We start from the raw sequence: 16,345 nt of genomic DNA on the forward strand, positions 1-16,345 counted from the left end.
CCAAGTCCAGTATATTATTCCAGATTCCTTACAATTCTGCTGCTACAAAGCTATTCCAAGAACCCAAATTTTGATGGCAATAAAAGATTTTCAGAAGCCAAAGCGAGTATAGCTCAGCGACAATTGGCATATACCTCCAACAACCTTTCGATCCCATCAAAAAAATAAATAAAAGATCTCCTGAAGATCCCTATTCTCAACATCATATTTGCTGTTACATTTGGCTTCTAGACATATTTTTCCAACACAACAGAAGAACAGTAACAAATCCAAGCTTGAGAGCTTAGAGAGATCCCATCTACCGATGTGACACTCGACTAGAGAGAGTAGGGATATATGAATGAACTGATACCACGTCCGAATGAGAGGGATCTTGAGACCATGAAGCATGGTTAAGAAAATGCTTAAAGAATTGATAGTTACTATCAATACCAATAAGGTGTACCTTCCTTTTCGATAACTCAATCGTAATAACTCCAAAGTCAAACATCTTCGACTGGGTGACCTCCTAGTTGCGAAGCATGTGAGTGAGGCTATGTAGGGGTAGTCTACGCTCCTCTAAGCTCAGAACTAGATAATCCACCGACAACACTCCATGATCCAATCGCTCTGAACATATGTGGATGGACAAGATACTCCAACCTATATATGTCTGCATGAACACTGCATTGATGGCAACTGCAATTGAGGTAAAACAAAGTGACCCGTATTAGAAGCTAAAGGACATTGGAATTTTCATCAAAGAACATATGAAGTTAGTTACTTGCAAGTGGGCCATCTTTTACCAGATTTGCAGCAGTTTGATTCTCATAAAGTTAAACGATGCTGAAATTGGCAACTGATGCAGCAATCTTGGTCCTTGATCAGTTCCAGTACAGGGATAATCCTCCATCGATATTTGTATTTTCATTTGTTTATTCACAACTTTATCACTTCAATTAGAAGTTGATTTTTCTTTCTATTGAATTATACTCTCTCACATTTCATATTTGCTCATTGTTCATCAAACATTGAAAATTTTACTATTGTTTCCACGTTATTTTTATTACTTTCATTTTAATCAACAATCAGACCTCCGACTCTGAATGTATATTAAAATGCACTATTAATCAGGCTGCAACCAGGAACTAGCTTCCTCTAGATCACATTGCACAAACCAGAGGATATATAGGCAGAATTTAGAAATGCAGAATAGTGTCGTTGGAAATCTCCTTCTATATATTTTTCTATGATTCTATGATTTCCTATTTGAAGAAGATTAGAAAAACAATCAAATATCTAGATTTATTTTTTAAATAAGGGTTCAACTAATCCCTTTCCCTTCATTTTTTTTTTAGATTTTTAGACTTGGAACAAATTAGTTAAGAGAGAGAATAAAAGTGGATTGAATAGTTGATTATAGTTACTTCAGAAATAAAAAAAGTAAAATGGATTTATGGTTTAGGTTGACAACTTGGCAAATACACGTCGACAAGAATTAGCTTATCGACTCCTCGAACAATACTATAAAAATCGGTACTAAACTGAAGATATATAGGAGTTTGTCGCTAGATATTTGACCATATAGGATCGTCTAGAAAGCTTAGGGCAAGAGACAAATAATGAAGGCAAATTTAACAGCAACCATTAGAATTAGTCAGGGACCTGAGGGATAGTGGTTTACTCTGTGGTGGATGTCAGCGATTCGAGCTTGCTTATAACTTCTTGCAAACGCCATATGAAATTTTTTAAAAATGATCAGCAACAACCATCAGAAAATTCAACTAAAACCTAAGACAACAATGAAGCGTGGAGAAAATTCAAAGGAGTGAATCACAAACTTGTTTTTGGTCATTTTCAAAATTTCTATATAATTTTGACAATGTTCCCAAAAAATGATAAACAAGAAATATAGTTAGTTGTAAAATATTAAATTTCTTAAGAAAATTGGAAACGAGAAACAAGAAATGAAAATGTCACTAAACTAACCCTACATAGATAGCTATTTGTAACAGTGAACGAGAAACAAACCTCGTGATCGCAATCTACCGGCTGCTGTTCGCTTATGCTAACAAGTTCGCCTTTTGAAAGAAAATTGGCACCTTCTAGAGCACCAGTTGTACAGGACCCGCAAGATCCCTAATTCCAATATAGATGTTTATACCTAGTTTTTGGATAATGGAAAGATGGCAGTAGATTTTATATAAATCGCAGTACCCTAATAAAAGGATAAAACTTGACTTCCTCACTAGTAAGGAGTAACCTTGTCCTTACCATAATTGATTATTTAAAAACTCATTATATTTTAAAATAAAATTTTGTTTTTCATTATCTCTTAATTGTCAAATATTTAATGGTGGTATCCTTACGAGTGAGGAGTCAAGTTTTATCCCTAATAAAATCAGATTGTTCTAAAGAATTGATTTATGCCAAAAATACCAAGGCTGATGTTGGGAGCCAATTTTCCCTTCCATACTTATCTATCAATCACACAACAATATATGAGAAATTAAGAGAAAGACACAAACAAATTTATACTTGTTCATCCAATAATTGTTACATCAAGTTTTCCCTTCCACTCAGGTACGGGTTCCACTATATGAAATTTGAATACAAGCACTCAAATATATCTCTCTTACATATTCACCCTCTAAGTCTGAACAAAAACCATTCTAAGTATTCTAAACACTATACTTAATACATGAATGAAATAACTCACAAAGATAATTGAGAACTAATTACCCCAAATAAGGTAATCTCAATCTACCCCTTCGCTACCAACACCCTCGAGCTTCTGCCTCAAATGCCACAAAAACTATAATAATTTCAGCTAAGAAAATAATCCCACGGCTTGTAAAAATCCTAAGCAAAACAAATGTTTTATAACAATCTACATCGCAGCACAAAGATGCGATCCATAGCGTCTCAACGCCACGGACACGAACACCCTCAATGCACACCTCCTCACGGCATCATCTCAATGCTGCGAACTATGCAGCGTTGTCTCCTTTTCTGCAGTGTTGAGACGCTCCAATAAACGCAGCCTCCTTGACCAATGTACCCATGCAGCTCCCTTCAAATTATCCACTCCTTTTTGTTCCAATCCCTTTCCGCTTTGATTGTGGTTTGGCTCCTGGTATTCAAATCGATGAATACAATAAACTCAAGAAATTCAACGAAATAGCTAGCTGTCCTTCAACCTTTCGCAGATCGTAATTTGGAAATAAAGAACAAGAACAAAACAAGAAGCAAATCATGCCCCCTCTATAACTTCAAAGATTACTGCAAAACAGGAGAATTGAGGCCAGATAGTACGAAACCTGATTTTTCACTGCATAGACTATTAAAGTAGTTGCTGTACTGCTTCAGGCCATATAGCACGAAAATAAAAATATTTCGTCGTTGAATGTTTTTTTTTTAGACATGTCGACGACCTGACGGGTCAGAGGATCCCCGCCGTGCGGGAATGCGTCTCGGCCAAAGATTCCGATGACCAAAGGACGGTGACGACGACGGCGTATAAGGAAAATTTCCGATCCATGTTTTAAAAAATACATTGGGCTTCACGGTGGCTCTCCGGTGCTTTGGTTTTCGTAAATTTTTAAATACCGTTCTACGCTGCATTTGAATTTCAAAACTGTCCGTTATTATGAACTCTGCAAATACTGACCGTAGATTTAGAAGATCTGTGGGTCCCGCTGAAACTTGACGGCTGGATTGGCCTCATTTCGCGCCATTTTCAGTTAGTTCGTTAATCAGTGTGGTGGGAGTTCCCTCGATAAGATTACAATTTTCCCCACTAATTAAATATAGGATTTGTCCCCTCATATTTATGATAAGTTATTTTTTTTAGACAACCGGTGGTAAATATGACAAAAATATTTAGTAAAATTAATAAAATAGTAACGATATATACTTTTTTAAAATATAGCACTTTAAAAAAAAAACAAAAGTCTAATTTTAAAATGATTATTTTACCCAAATGATATATATCTGTAATATATTTGTAATATATCTAACTAATAATATATGTATGTGATATATATTTAATATACTACTGATACGAATGTCTAAAATATTTGCAATATGTATGTGATATACATCTGATATATTACTAATATGAGTGTTTGTGCAATATGTATGTAATATACATTTAATATATTACTGACAGGAATGTCTGATATACTATAATATACTAATGATATGAGTATCTGATATACTATTATATAAGTGAAAACTTTTTAGTATATTTGAAAATTTGAAAAACATATGACATATTTTGAAATACATAAAAGATTTTTATTATCTATTACGATTTCATTTTTTTTAATTATTAATTTTATTTTTGTGTGTACCTATAGGATTCAAATCTATAATGAATTTAATAATGTCTTAATCGCTAACCAAAGCATAGTTCGGTGGGTTAAGACTCATGTATTCAATTATGAGCTCAAAAGTTCAAATCTCCAACCTCACATATTTCGAAAGCTAGCTTAGAGACTAAAATATAATAACCTTAGAAATTTAAGAATAAAAAATTAGACATTTTGAAAGTTAAAGATCCTGGAGTATTTGATTTTTATTTAACATTTTTTTTTTAATATCAGAGATGACGGTAAAGATTAAAATCCATGACTTTTGATTAGAAATAGATGTCTTAGCTATAAGCTCAGCTTAGCCGAGGCAAGTTAGGAGACAATAGGCCTATTTTGAGTATTTCGAGGGTTACTCAATCCAAAATTTATTTTTCTCGAACATGGATTTTAAGGATGTCTAGAGCCAATTTAGTAATGTTGCTTCTTATTTTTTATTTCTAATTTTTAAAAAATATAAGCTATTTATAACTACAAATTTTAAAATTGTGGAGAAATTTTGAAACAACAAAATCAATTTTTTTTCTTATTTTTATTTTAGTTTTTTAAAAAACATAAATTAAAACATTATCTTATACTTATAAAATTCATAATAAATATTAAAAAATAAATATAACATAACTTTTTTAATATTTAATTAAATTAAATTTTATATAAAAAAAATTAAAATATTAGAGAACCAAAAAGAAGAAAGGTTACCCAACATCATTTTTTAAATAAAGAAATAAAAGATAAGAAATACGGAATAGTTACCCAATGCAAGTATATTTTTATTCATTAAAAAGAGGAAAGGGAAACAATAAAAAAATCAACCTTATCTTTAATTAACCATTAAAGTGGTTGTCACATATTTTTTTTTGACTATTTAATACTTTAGTTTTAAAACTTCATAGAATAATCATTACGCACGTGCTTAAGAACTAGACTAAAAAATTTATTTAAAAAAAAAAATGAACTAGACTAAAGAAGAAAAAAAAATTAACTAATAAGAACAATAATTTTTTATTGCTTCTACGTAATATGACTAAAATACAAATAATTTAATAATAATCCACAAAAAGAATGATTCCTTTATCACAAACAAAAGGAATCTTTGGGAGATGCTCGGTAATCATTTTCATTTTCATAAAGTAGCATTTAAAAAAAGGGGAAAAAGTTTTTATAAAATAAAGTTTTGCAATGTGGTCAATGGTATTTTTTTTATCACTTTCCAAAGTTCACCAGCCAAAAAAAAAAGTATAATTAATAAATAATTAATTAATAAAGACCATGAAAGTAAATAAAAATGGTAGAAAAAACATATTTATCACATTGGTTGATGTTGAAATCTGGCTAGACCACGTGTCCTTTGATTAGAAACCGTTGAACTAGTTAAACATGCAGCAACAAATCTCGACATCGGTGCAGTGGCTCATCTAATGTGTTCCTAGGATCAAATTAGTAATCGTAAGAGAGGAGAGAAACAGTAAGCACCTTAGTATTTCGTGACAAATTTTTCACTTACCATGTGGTCGTGTTATCTCGTTTATTTTATAGGTGTTGGAGCCGACTAAAGAACCGAGGTATGATGGAGCTAATCTGAACTCTGGCGGATCGTTAAGGGACATTCTCGATGCGTGGTAGCATCATCGTCGCTTGCCACCCTAACCCAATGTAGATGTTTTGCAGCAGGTGTATTGCATATCTGTCTGTATGCCCTACTAAAGTCAGTGTTACTTTCTCTGTTTGTTGTATGTCCGTGGGGATTTGACTATCACTACCATGTGTGGCCTATGAGCTTCCTACCTTTCCTGCTCGGTTTTCATTCTCAACAACATATTTAAATATTTATTAGGATTTTTTTCATAAATATCTATAGACATTTCTATTTTTTAGTACTCATAGACATTTCTTTGATTTATTTATTTCTTAAGTAGCCATAGACATTTCTAATTAAGACTTAGACACTTCTATTTTATATATTAAAATTCATTAAAAAAAAATATTTGTCCTTGACGTTGGGTTATTTTATCTATTTATTTTTTTAGTACAACATGGTGGAGTTGAAATTCAAATTTAAATTTTTTATCACTCGTTGAGGTAGACTCATATTGTTTTTTTTAATACTTTTTTTAGCCATTTTTTTGAGTACTTTGATGTTGAGTTATTGCTGACATAGTGTAATAAAAACTTAGAGATTAAAATAAATGAAAAAGTTTAAAGAACATTAAAGTTGAAGTTTCTAAACAATCCCAATTAGTTTAATGCTTTCTTAAAACTCAAAATTCAATAAACTTTCAATAAACTATGGCATTAGATTCTCCCCCATATGCATATGCATGCTTTGGGGAACAATCGCGACAGTGATGTCAATCTTCAAAAGGTTAAAAAGGTATCTCATATCTGCTTCAAATTCATCTATCAAATAATTTTTAATTTTTCAAGCCTTTCATTATCCATATTTGTTTATACGATCAAGGGGGCATGGCGACCGGCTCTGAGATGGAGATGTAAGAACAGACGAAAAGTTAAAACAATGATGGAAATGAAAAGAAATTCCCTTTTCTCCGATCGATTCCTTGGAAAAATGGGCGCCCCAGAAGTCAAATGGGGAATATGCCGCCATGGGTCACTCGATTCTCCGCCATGTGAGCTTTCTTCAGTAATCGCGTGACGCGATCTGAGAGTGGACTTCGTTGTGGGGGTACGATTCAGCATTGACTTATATATCTTTGGAATTTTTCTGTTGGTTTTTCTTTTCTTTAACTGATTTTTACGCGGATTTCTTGGTAATATAGAAGAGGAGGAGAGTGGAGAGTATTCGAGTTTTCGAGATTTGGGAATTCGCCATTAGAAATTAGAATAGTTGTGAAGATGAGTGTTGTGGGGTTTTCTTCTTCTTCGGTTGCTGTGTTTATTGCGGTTCTAGTTCTGGTTCTCAATGGAGTGGAGGTGTGTAATGGAGGTAAAACAAGCCGGTTTCTGAGGAAGATTGAGAAAACTGTGGATATGCCTCTTGACAGTGATGTCTTTGCACTGCCTCCTGGTTTCAATGCTCCTCAGCAGGTCTCTCTCTCCTCAATTTTCTGTCTCTTATTCTTCATCATTTGCTCTTTCTAGGATAATCTCGTTTGTTAAACTACCGTAGAACTCAAAAATGCAAACAGATTGATTACTATATATTTAATCGTCTCCAACCAGCAACTATGAATATTAATCGGGAAGGAATTGATGTTGCATAAATTTAAACATGGGGTCTTTTGCTCTGATACTATGTTAAAGTTATCATTGAACCGAAAAGTTTTAGCGGAGAAGTTATGATGTTTTTAATCTTTTGTTAATATTCTTAATAGTATTGCTTATTAGTTAGCTCATATGAACACCTATTCACCCAATTTCATTTGAAGTTGGTCTTGATTGTCATTTTTCCTTGAGTATAAGTTTGATTTTCTTTGAAGAAGCAATGACTGCATGTGCGGCTACAATTTTTAGATGTTTTGAATGTAATAGGTCCATATTACACAAGGAGATCATGAAGGGAAGGCAGTGATTGTTTCATGGGTCACTCCAAATGAACCAGGATCAAAGAAAGTATTATATTGGAGTGAGAATAGCAAGCAAAAGAAAGAGGCCATTGGAGAAGTATATACTTATAAGTTCTACAATTACACTTCTGGCTACATTCATCACTGCACCATTGAAAACTTAGAGGTATAGACAATTTGATCTGAAGGCAACTCTTTGCTCTTCTATGATTGGAATTCTGAATTCTTTAACTTAAAAAGGAAAATTATTTACCTTTTGGCAGTACAACACCAAATACTACTATGAAGTGGGAATTGAGTACTCACCAAGAACATTCTGGTTTTTCACTCCTCCAGAAGTCGGTCCCGATGTCCCCTATACATTTGGTGTCATAGGTGGGATAACTTTTCATACCGTAGTTGTCTGATTGTTTTTCCTACAAACTTGCTAATTTTCTCCTTTCCACCAGAATTCTCGAATAGCTGTTGCTGGGTCCTTATTTAACTCCTGCACATAGTTGGTCATTTTGATTTTGTTTGCTTGATTTCTTGTTGTTTAACGTCGTTTGCAGGGGATCTCGGCCAGAGTTTTGATTCAAACAGGACGCTGACGCATTACGAACGAAACCCGCATAAAGGAAAAACAGTGCTGTTTGTGGGGGATCTCTCTTATGCTGATAACTATCCATTCCATGACAATGTAAGGTGGGATACATGGGGAAGATTCACGGAGAGAAGCGTGGCCTATCAGCCTTGGATATGGACTGCAGGGAATCATGAACTCGATTTTGTCCCTGAAATTGTAAGTTTTCCAAATGACTCAAATGGTAGCAATATGGAAAATAGCTCTCTTGTTCTCTAGCCAAAAAGAAGTATATATATGACTTAATGACGGGCATTAATATTTGCAGGGCGAGACCGAGCCTTTCAAGCCATATACTCACCGTTATCACGTTCCTTATAAAGCATCTGGCAGCACAGCTCCTTTTTGGTACTCAATCAAGAGAGGTCCAGCATACATCATAGTCTTGGCTTCATATTCAGCTTATGGTAAAGGCTTCCTATATTTTTATCAGCATTCTGCATGATTCAGAGAAGATTCTCCAATGTTAATTTTTATTGAAACATCATTTAGGAAAGAAGTTTGCTTGATAGCATTCTCTATTATTGGTTTATATTTCTTTCTCATGAATTATTCCCAATATTGTATAGGTTCTAGAAATTGTTCTTCAATTATTGTTTCACACAAACATCTTCGCATTTTATTTTGATTTCTACCTCTTGAGGTATTGAAACAGTATTTGCAAGTGAAACTTCTATTTCTGCTTTTTTTTTCTTTTAAAGAGAGAATAGTAGACCAGAATTGGTTATCGAACTAAACGATGAGTAGCAACTCAAATGTATTTTTATTTTGTTTAAAAACTAATGAAGAACACATGATGAAACTTGAAAAACTGAGTATGTTATATTTATCAACAAATGGCCTTGAAAACTGTATTTCTTTTATGTTTTAGTCACCTCCCTGGACTGATAGAGTTGGTAGTGATATGTGATCTATACGAGTTCAAACCATGGTGGCCACCTACCTATGATTTAATATCCTACGAGTTTCCTTGTCAACCAAATAGTAGGGTCGAGGTGCGTGCAAGCTGGCCTGGACACACGGATATAAAAATAAAATGATATTGCTCTATGCCTTCAAATTCGTTTTCATGATTTTCTAGGTAAATACACTCCTCAATACGAATGGCTCAACGAGGAGCTACCGAAAGTCAACAGAAGTGAAACACCATGGTTGATTGTTCTGATGCACTCCCCATGGTACAACAGCTACAACTATCATTACATGGAAGGAGAGACTATGCGAGTGATGTATGAGTCGTGGTTTGTACATTACAAAGTTGATGTTGTCTTTGCTGGCCATGTCCATGCCTATGAAAGATCTGTAAGTGCTCTCTTAACCTTCAATTCTGATTGCAATCCTCCAATCATTGCTTGTTATAATCTGTGAAGTCCAAAATGAGAAAAACTTAGAGGATCTGTTCATGTTTTTGGAGTTAGAATTTTGTATTTGAACCAAGTCCCTACCTTTTTGTTTGGTTTTATGGAAATCATTTCAAATCTCTCCCTTCTAGACAACAAGTTCATCCTAGCAAGTTTCTTCATACGTTGTGAGATTTGCGTTTCCTATTGGTAACAAGGGACAATGAATCGATGATCTTATGCAAAATACAGGAACGGATTTCAAATATTGCTTACAATATCATCAATGGCCGTTGCGTTCCTGTGAAAGATCAATCAGCACCTGTATACATAACAATAGGTGATGGAGGAAACCTTGAAGGCCTAGCAACCAAGTAACTTCAATATCTCATGGACATGGATTCATGGTGCAAGTTGTTTTCCTGCTTCTTGATATGGTAAACCATAAGTTCATTTGTTTTGTGAATGCAGCATGACAGAGCCACAGCCCGAGTACTCGGCTTATCGCGAAGCAAGCTTTGGCCATGGCATATTCGATATAAAGAACAGAACTCATGCACATTTCAGTTGGAATAGGAATCAAGATGGGTACGCGGTCGAAGCTGATTCTCTTTGGTTTTTCAACAGATACTGGTACCCAGTTGACGAGCCATTGAGTCGGCAAGATTGAAAACTATTCGGCGAGAAGGCGCTATTTTAGTAGCTTTACCACCAAATAATACTCAGCCATGATCAGATGTTGAGGTCTTGCTTTCATCAGTAGCTTACCACTAAAAGGGAAAGAACATCTTATTTTCTGCCTCATTTATTTCATATTTTGAAAGCAAGTCAACCATAATACAATTTTGTGTCGAACCTTTGGCTTTGCTTGAATATAATTTGCTAGCCCAGAAAGGTTAACAGGTAGCTAGCTTATTCCTTTGCACCATAAAACCAAGTTTTAAATGCTTATGTCGATAGATAATGTTGAGTTTTCGAAATGTTAGATGTTTGAATATTTTTGGAAATTTATAAAAATAAAAAATAAAAAATTTCATAACAAACAATTTCATTTCTTTTAAATAAGTATGAGTTTATTAATTTTAGTATTATATTTATATTAGTGATATTTTGTTGATATTATATTATCTTTCTTTTTTGTCATATTATGAAAACGTTCTCCCTAAGCAGTGAAGTATATTTAAAGAGAATTCCATGGAAGAGTTTGAGTGAGCTAAATATGTAATTTGGTTTGTAAAATATACGCACTCAAGGAAAGAAAAAAAAAAAAAAGAATCAAGTTGTCATATTACCTAACAATGCTATTAAAAATTGGTGATATACAACATTAAAAATCCATTTGCCTACTCCAACTCACAAAATATCCTATTAAAAAAAAATTGAGTAGAAATTTAATTAATTTATTTTTTATAAAATTTAAAAAAACATTAGAGTTCAAATAAAAAGAACAAAATAATAAATAGGTTAAACAATACTTTTGGTCCCTATATTTTCGCAAAAATAAACTTTCAAATTCGTAAACATTTAGTCATTGTAATTTAAAGTTGATTACAATTTAGTCCTTGTCTTGAAATTTTTTTTTTTTGTTAATTTTCTTATATATATCTAGATTGACAAATTAAAAAGGGACCAAATATATTTATAAATTAAAAAGATTAAATTATTATATGACAAAATTTAACACTTAATTTTAATAAATTTTGTTATGATAGAGATTAAATTGTTACAAATTTTAAACTACAAAACTAAATCATTACAAACTAAAGTTCAAGAACTAAATTATTACTTTAATGAAAGTACATGGACTAAATCATTACAAACTAAAGTTCATGAATTAAATTGTTAAATTGGTAAAAGTACAAGGACCAAATGTGTTGTGTTTTGTAACCTAATAAATAATATATAATATATAATAAATTTCAAGTTCAAGTTCAAGTTCGACTAGGCAAGAGGAGACTAGGAGCTAGGAAAATAGGCCAATAGAGGGTTCTGAAAAACTAAAACCAATAAATTTATTGATGTACACTAATCTCAAAGGATAACCGTTTGCTCTCTATTCTATTAGATACTTGTGAGTGCAGAGTTCATTCAGAAAAAGAAATGAATGCAATTTAAATTTCTTGAATGGGGATGGGATGGGACAACAGAGTAGCCAATAGTCTAATGAAGCTTAGTCCAATTAAGTTGCAACAAAATAATTACATAAAGATCTCTTATCCTACACTGCCCATGACAGATATTTCACCTATACATCAGCTAAGAATGATGAGAAAACTGGATTCCCAAACAGTTTATAAGTTTAAGGAGTGCAATCTTCACAGAAGAAAGGGGTTTGTTTTGGCCTGTCTGGTTTTCTCCATTCAAATAAAAAGTAAGTTCAAAATACATTTCAAACCAGTCTCTCAGTCTCCTCTACCTGCAATGAATTTTGGCACACTAGAGCTACTATTTACATGATCATCCTACACATCTATGCACTTGTTCCAACTCATTAGAAAGTTAGAAGCCCTGGTTCTTAACGACCGACTCTAAGTCACAGTATTTTGTTTATTTACAGTATTGTCACCTCCGGCGTCGTTTCGTGTCCACCTGAAACAACATCAGAGCATATTATTCATAATAATGGCGACTGTGTTCCCAAAGTTAGTGGGAAAATAACAGCCACTTCATCATCTAATGTACTTGAAATTATCACTAGCCACGATATAATCCCGGTAGAAGCTAACCAAGATGAAAGAGCACTTGAATCGGGAAACCTAACTCTTATGCATTATTATTGCCAGAACTACTAGTTATACTTCAATGTTTAGTAGTTTGACTATCTACAAGTCAGTTTCCTTATAAATAAGCAATATGACTTCTTCATGCTAATTTGACTCTCATCGTTCCCCATAATGCTTACTCAAACACCCAAATGAGTAAGAAATACCTAAAGACTAAAGAGTATGTGCATGTCTCCTGCTCCCTTAGGGGGCGATTGGGGCATGAGTCGGGCTTAAACTGAGGTTGGCTTCCTAAGTCAACCTATATTTAAGGAGGAGTTGTCAAACTTGGGTTTAATTAGAGAAACCATCGAGCATGAACAATAACTCACTATTCAAGCCTCCCACACAATTTCTAAACTCAGGCTCCCTACACCTATACCTGAAAAAGGATTTTTCAAAACCAGGTTTCCTAAACCCTCCACTTAAACCCTAGGCTTAAGATAGGCTTATGATGCTGAATCCGCACCCCTCCAAGCTTAATAAAACATAGGGTAGTTTAAAACATCACAAAATGGAATTATATTATTCAATTCACTTTGACCAAAATCACATTGACCAAAAGCATTCATATTCTGCAGCTTCACAAATACCTTTGTCTCTGCGAGTCTAGATGTAGACTGTGAATTCTGCAACTTCTTTTGACCCTCTGAAGAACAACTTTCACAAAAGAAGTGGTCAAGTTTCTTAGCTTCTTCTACAGTCATCTCTATACAAGCAGGATGAAACCTAAATCAAGAATATCATCCAATTTAGAATCTGCATTTCATACCATAAAGCCATACATTGGGCAAATGACAAAAATACCGTAGCAGACATCAAGTAAACATCCTCAAAGGTAAATCTAGCGAAAGCAGATTATGTACTCAAAATCATTTCCGGAAAACAATCCTATCAATAGTAATGTCACATTGAATTTGTACTTCTCATCATTCCTTTTTGAAGATCCTAAAGACATGAGGTTTTTCTTTATCTCTTCCCCCGCACCTCAATATCCTAAAGAACATTGATTCAGAATCTTCAGCAGGAATTCTTGTTTGATATCCGTGACATGAGGTTCCATCCCACTAATCCACAAATTTTCAACAACCCAATACCAACTTTCACAAGGTCCTCAACAAATTCAACCAAAGTATTTCAGAATATATATGATGATGCATGGAAGTTTAGAAGCTAAAAAAAATGGAAAAGAGAAGAAAGAAAGAGACTAGTATCCAGTGAAAAGGTAAAATGACTTTTAAAATCCAAAAGACTAACGGGTCATTTCTTTCATCCTCCCAATAATGGTATTGTTAGGAACCTATTCAAATAATTCAAAGTCCATAAAGCCCATCATAAGCTTGTAGTAGGAAGACTTCTTAACTGGTATTTTTTTCCCTAACCTTTTGGTGGTGGTGGTGGTGGTGGGGGGGGGGGGGGGGGGGGGGGGGGGGGGGGGGGGGGGGGGGGGGGGGGGGTGGGGAATACTAAAAGAGACTTGGTGTATCAAGGAGTTGAACTCCTTGCATTATGCTCGGAGTTTGAAATCAAAACCTTAGAGCATATCTCCAAAAAAAGGAGACTTTTTATTAAGTGAAATAAAAAGAGTTACAAGAAGGCCAAAAAGCCTCTACTGAAGGGGCTGTTACAGAAAAAAAAAACTCAACCTTGGAAAGAGCTGTTAAGTAGTGTAGTTACAAAATGGTTGGGGTGAAGACGTGAAGTACTCCAATTGGAGGTTACGATAAAAATAAGATTTGAATAAAACCTAAATCATTTTAACTTAAGTTCATTATAGCTTATAGTTTCAGATGAAGTATAACCTATTAAAAAATTTTCTACAAAATTCCAGATTTAATTAACTATTATAGTTACAAATAAATTTTCAATTTTTTTTTTTTTTGAGTACAACATTGTGGGGGTGAGGGTTTGAACATGACCTTTTCGTCAGAGATATATGCCTTAACCACTTGAGCTATGCTTGGTTTGGCAACAAAATTTCAATTAAAGCAAGATTGCTAGTGCTTCATAAGTCATTGTACCAATTTCCTTTAAGAATACATAGTTATGTCTAACCATGTATTTTGTGTGGGTTAACAGTTACAATTTCTTCTTCATAGTATACGTTAAGAAAGGTTACTTTAATGATTTGAAAGATAGAGCATTTGTTATTACATTGCCAGTTAATTTTTTTACCATTTTGTTTTACTGAAATTATGTTTCGATTCCATATGCCTCAAATTATAGAACATAAGCCACTATGAACAATAAACACCTTTATAAGCATGTGTTAAGGCTGCAAATGGAATCAATAGCAACACAAGTACCCAGCTTACCAATCACTGCAACTCTCACACTGAACCATAAGGTCGTCAGGGTTATAAGGCATCTCACATTTGCAGTACCTGCAACGTAAAAATTGAGTGAAAATTTGCACCAGAAGAATTAGGTAAAACCATGCAAAAAAGGAGATTCATTGGCTTAAATGGCTAACGTGAGATATGACCACATACATAAAACAGCAGATAAGGGTAAATACAAAAATGGAATCGAACAAGCTTCAATCTTTAAGAAAAAGTGACAAGCAAAAAAATGGAAAATACAATTAGAACATCAATGCAAAGAGCCTTGATGCTTCAAATTCATGAACTACACAAGAGTTGCGAACAGAAAATCATGAAAATCAACGCTAGAAAGACAATGCAGCTAAAGCAGTAAGATTCACTATGAAAATCTGCAGAAACCAAATTCTTCCCATGTTAAGTCAAGTAAGAACGATCTCATTTCAGAAGTACTTGATGCCAAACACATCACTAGAATATCTAACCCAGCAAACACAACCACTTAAAAAGCTAAAGAAACTTACACAGCCACTCGATCGGGATTGAAAGCTCCAGTAGAGGAATTATACTCGAAACGGCAAAAATAATCGTCATTCCCGACGGCATCAAGCTTGGTATAACTCTTAAAGGTGTGAACCGTACACTTGCCCTCGATCGTGTCGGCGCTTTGAACGTCAAAATGGTCGGAGAGAAACACCTCCTTGGAGCCATGAAACTGTCTCCGACCACCAATCGATTCCTCCGGCCGGTAATACCAGCGGACATGGACCTTCACATTAGCCCCACGAGAGTCAGCCTCAATCTTCTCAACCTTGGCCACATACGAAGGCTTCGAGGGCTCGGAAGGCCTCATAAGCACGCAATCACCGGCTACGAAGAATTTCTCAAGATCAGATACAGACGACCGACGGAAGAAGAAGAAGAAGAAGAAGAGGCTTTGAAGAATGGAGAGATGATGAGAAGTAGTTTGTTTACCTCTAATGGTTTTGTTGATGCGTTTGACAGTGTAGGAATCTAGGGTTTGCCTCGGAGCCTTGGGTTTGGCCATCAAAAGCGTGCCCTAGAACGATTTCGAGAGAACATGCAAAATCCAGAGAAGTTTTGCAGAGATTAATGCAAAAAGAAAGTAAAACTCTTAGCAGAAGAGTAGTTTTTTGCCGGAAAATTTGGGGTTGGTGGTGGCGGTGGTGGCGGTGGCCGCCGTTACCTGCTGCTTCTGTGGAGAAAATTTGGGAAAATCTCCGGCGGAGCTGTGGATTTGGTTGTCACGTGGCGGCATATGCCAAACCCAAACTTTTACTTCGAAAAAATGAGGCCAGATCTTGTAACAGTGATTGGTGGAAAATTAATTCTTTTTTGTTTTCTTATGTTTTTTTTTCACTTTAATATTATAATCTAACTGTTTTTTTTTTTCAGATTGTGTA

The 16,345-nt window shown here is 34.4% G+C and overlaps 2 protein-coding genes across 2 annotated transcripts; one reads left to right on the forward strand and one right to left on the reverse strand.

Moving 5' to 3' along the window:
* Window positions 1–6,576: 6,576 nt before the first annotated feature.
* On the forward strand, window positions 6,577–10,744 carry PAP10 (purple acid phosphatase 10). The gene is made up of 10 exons (XM_022280078.2): window positions 6,577–6,723; window positions 6,811–7,035; window positions 7,130–7,397; window positions 7,842–8,042; window positions 8,140–8,251; window positions 8,428–8,657; window positions 8,767–8,905; window positions 9,580–9,800; window positions 10,091–10,212; window positions 10,310–10,744. Exons 3-10 carry the CDS (start codon window positions 7,206–7,208, stop codon window positions 10,506–10,508), a joined length of 1,416 nt encoding a protein of 471 aa, XP_022135770.1. The 5' UTR covers window positions 6,577–6,723; window positions 6,811–7,035; window positions 7,130–7,205; the 3' UTR covers window positions 10,509–10,744.
* A 1,250-nt stretch (window positions 10,745–11,994) lies between these two features.
* On the reverse strand, window positions 11,995–16,257 carry LOC111007651 (chromatin remodeling protein SHL). The gene is made up of 6 exons (XM_022280080.2): window positions 16,129–16,257; window positions 15,897–15,981; window positions 15,446–15,791; window positions 14,916–14,984; window positions 13,194–13,329; window positions 11,995–12,427 (listed from the first exon to the last, which is right to left on the reverse strand). The coding sequence occupies exons 1-6, from the start codon at window positions 16,198–16,200 to the stop codon at window positions 12,401–12,403; spliced, it is 735 nt and encodes a 244-aa protein (XP_022135772.1). The 5' UTR covers window positions 16,201–16,257; the 3' UTR covers window positions 11,995–12,400.
* Between the last annotated feature and the right edge of the window lie 88 nt (window positions 16,258–16,345).

The sequence above is a fragment of the Momordica charantia genome, assembly GCF_013281855.1.
Source record: "Momordica charantia cultivar OHB3-1 chromosome 4 unlocalized genomic scaffold, Mcharantia_2.0 BLBB01000004.1, whole genome shotgun sequence".
NCBI classification, from domain to species: Eukaryota; Viridiplantae; Streptophyta; class Magnoliopsida; order Cucurbitales; family Cucurbitaceae; genus Momordica; species Momordica charantia.

What these genes read in the sequence shown, in the direction of transcription:
- PAP10 (XM_022280078.2), top strand. Translation starts at nt 7,206, where the DNA reads ATGAGTGTTGTGGGGTTTTCTTCTTCTTCGGTTGCTGTGTTTATTGCG. An exon ending in GGCTTCATATTCAGCTTATG is followed by an intron (nt 8,906 to 9,579) that starts GTAAAGGCTTCC and finishes ATGATTTTCTAG; the next exon opens with GTAAATACACTCCTCAATAC. An exon ending in TCCATGCCTATGAAAGATCT is followed by an intron (nt 9,801 to 10,090) that starts GTAAGTGCTCTC and finishes TGCAAAATACAG; the next exon opens with GAACGGATTTCAAATATTGC.
- LOC111007651 (XM_022280080.2), bottom strand. Translation starts at nt 16,200, where the DNA reads ATGCCGCCACGTGACAACCAAATCCACAGCTCCGCCGGAGATTTTCCC. An exon ending in AATCCCGATCGAGTGGCTGT is followed by an intron (nt 14,985 to 15,445) that starts GTAAGTTTCTTT and finishes TTTACGTTGCAG; the next exon opens with GTACTGCAAATGTGAGATGC. An exon ending in CTAGACTCGCAGAGACAAAG is followed by an intron (nt 12,428 to 13,193) that starts GTATTTGTGAAG and finishes ATGTTGTTTCAG; the next exon opens with GTGGACACGAAACGACGCCG.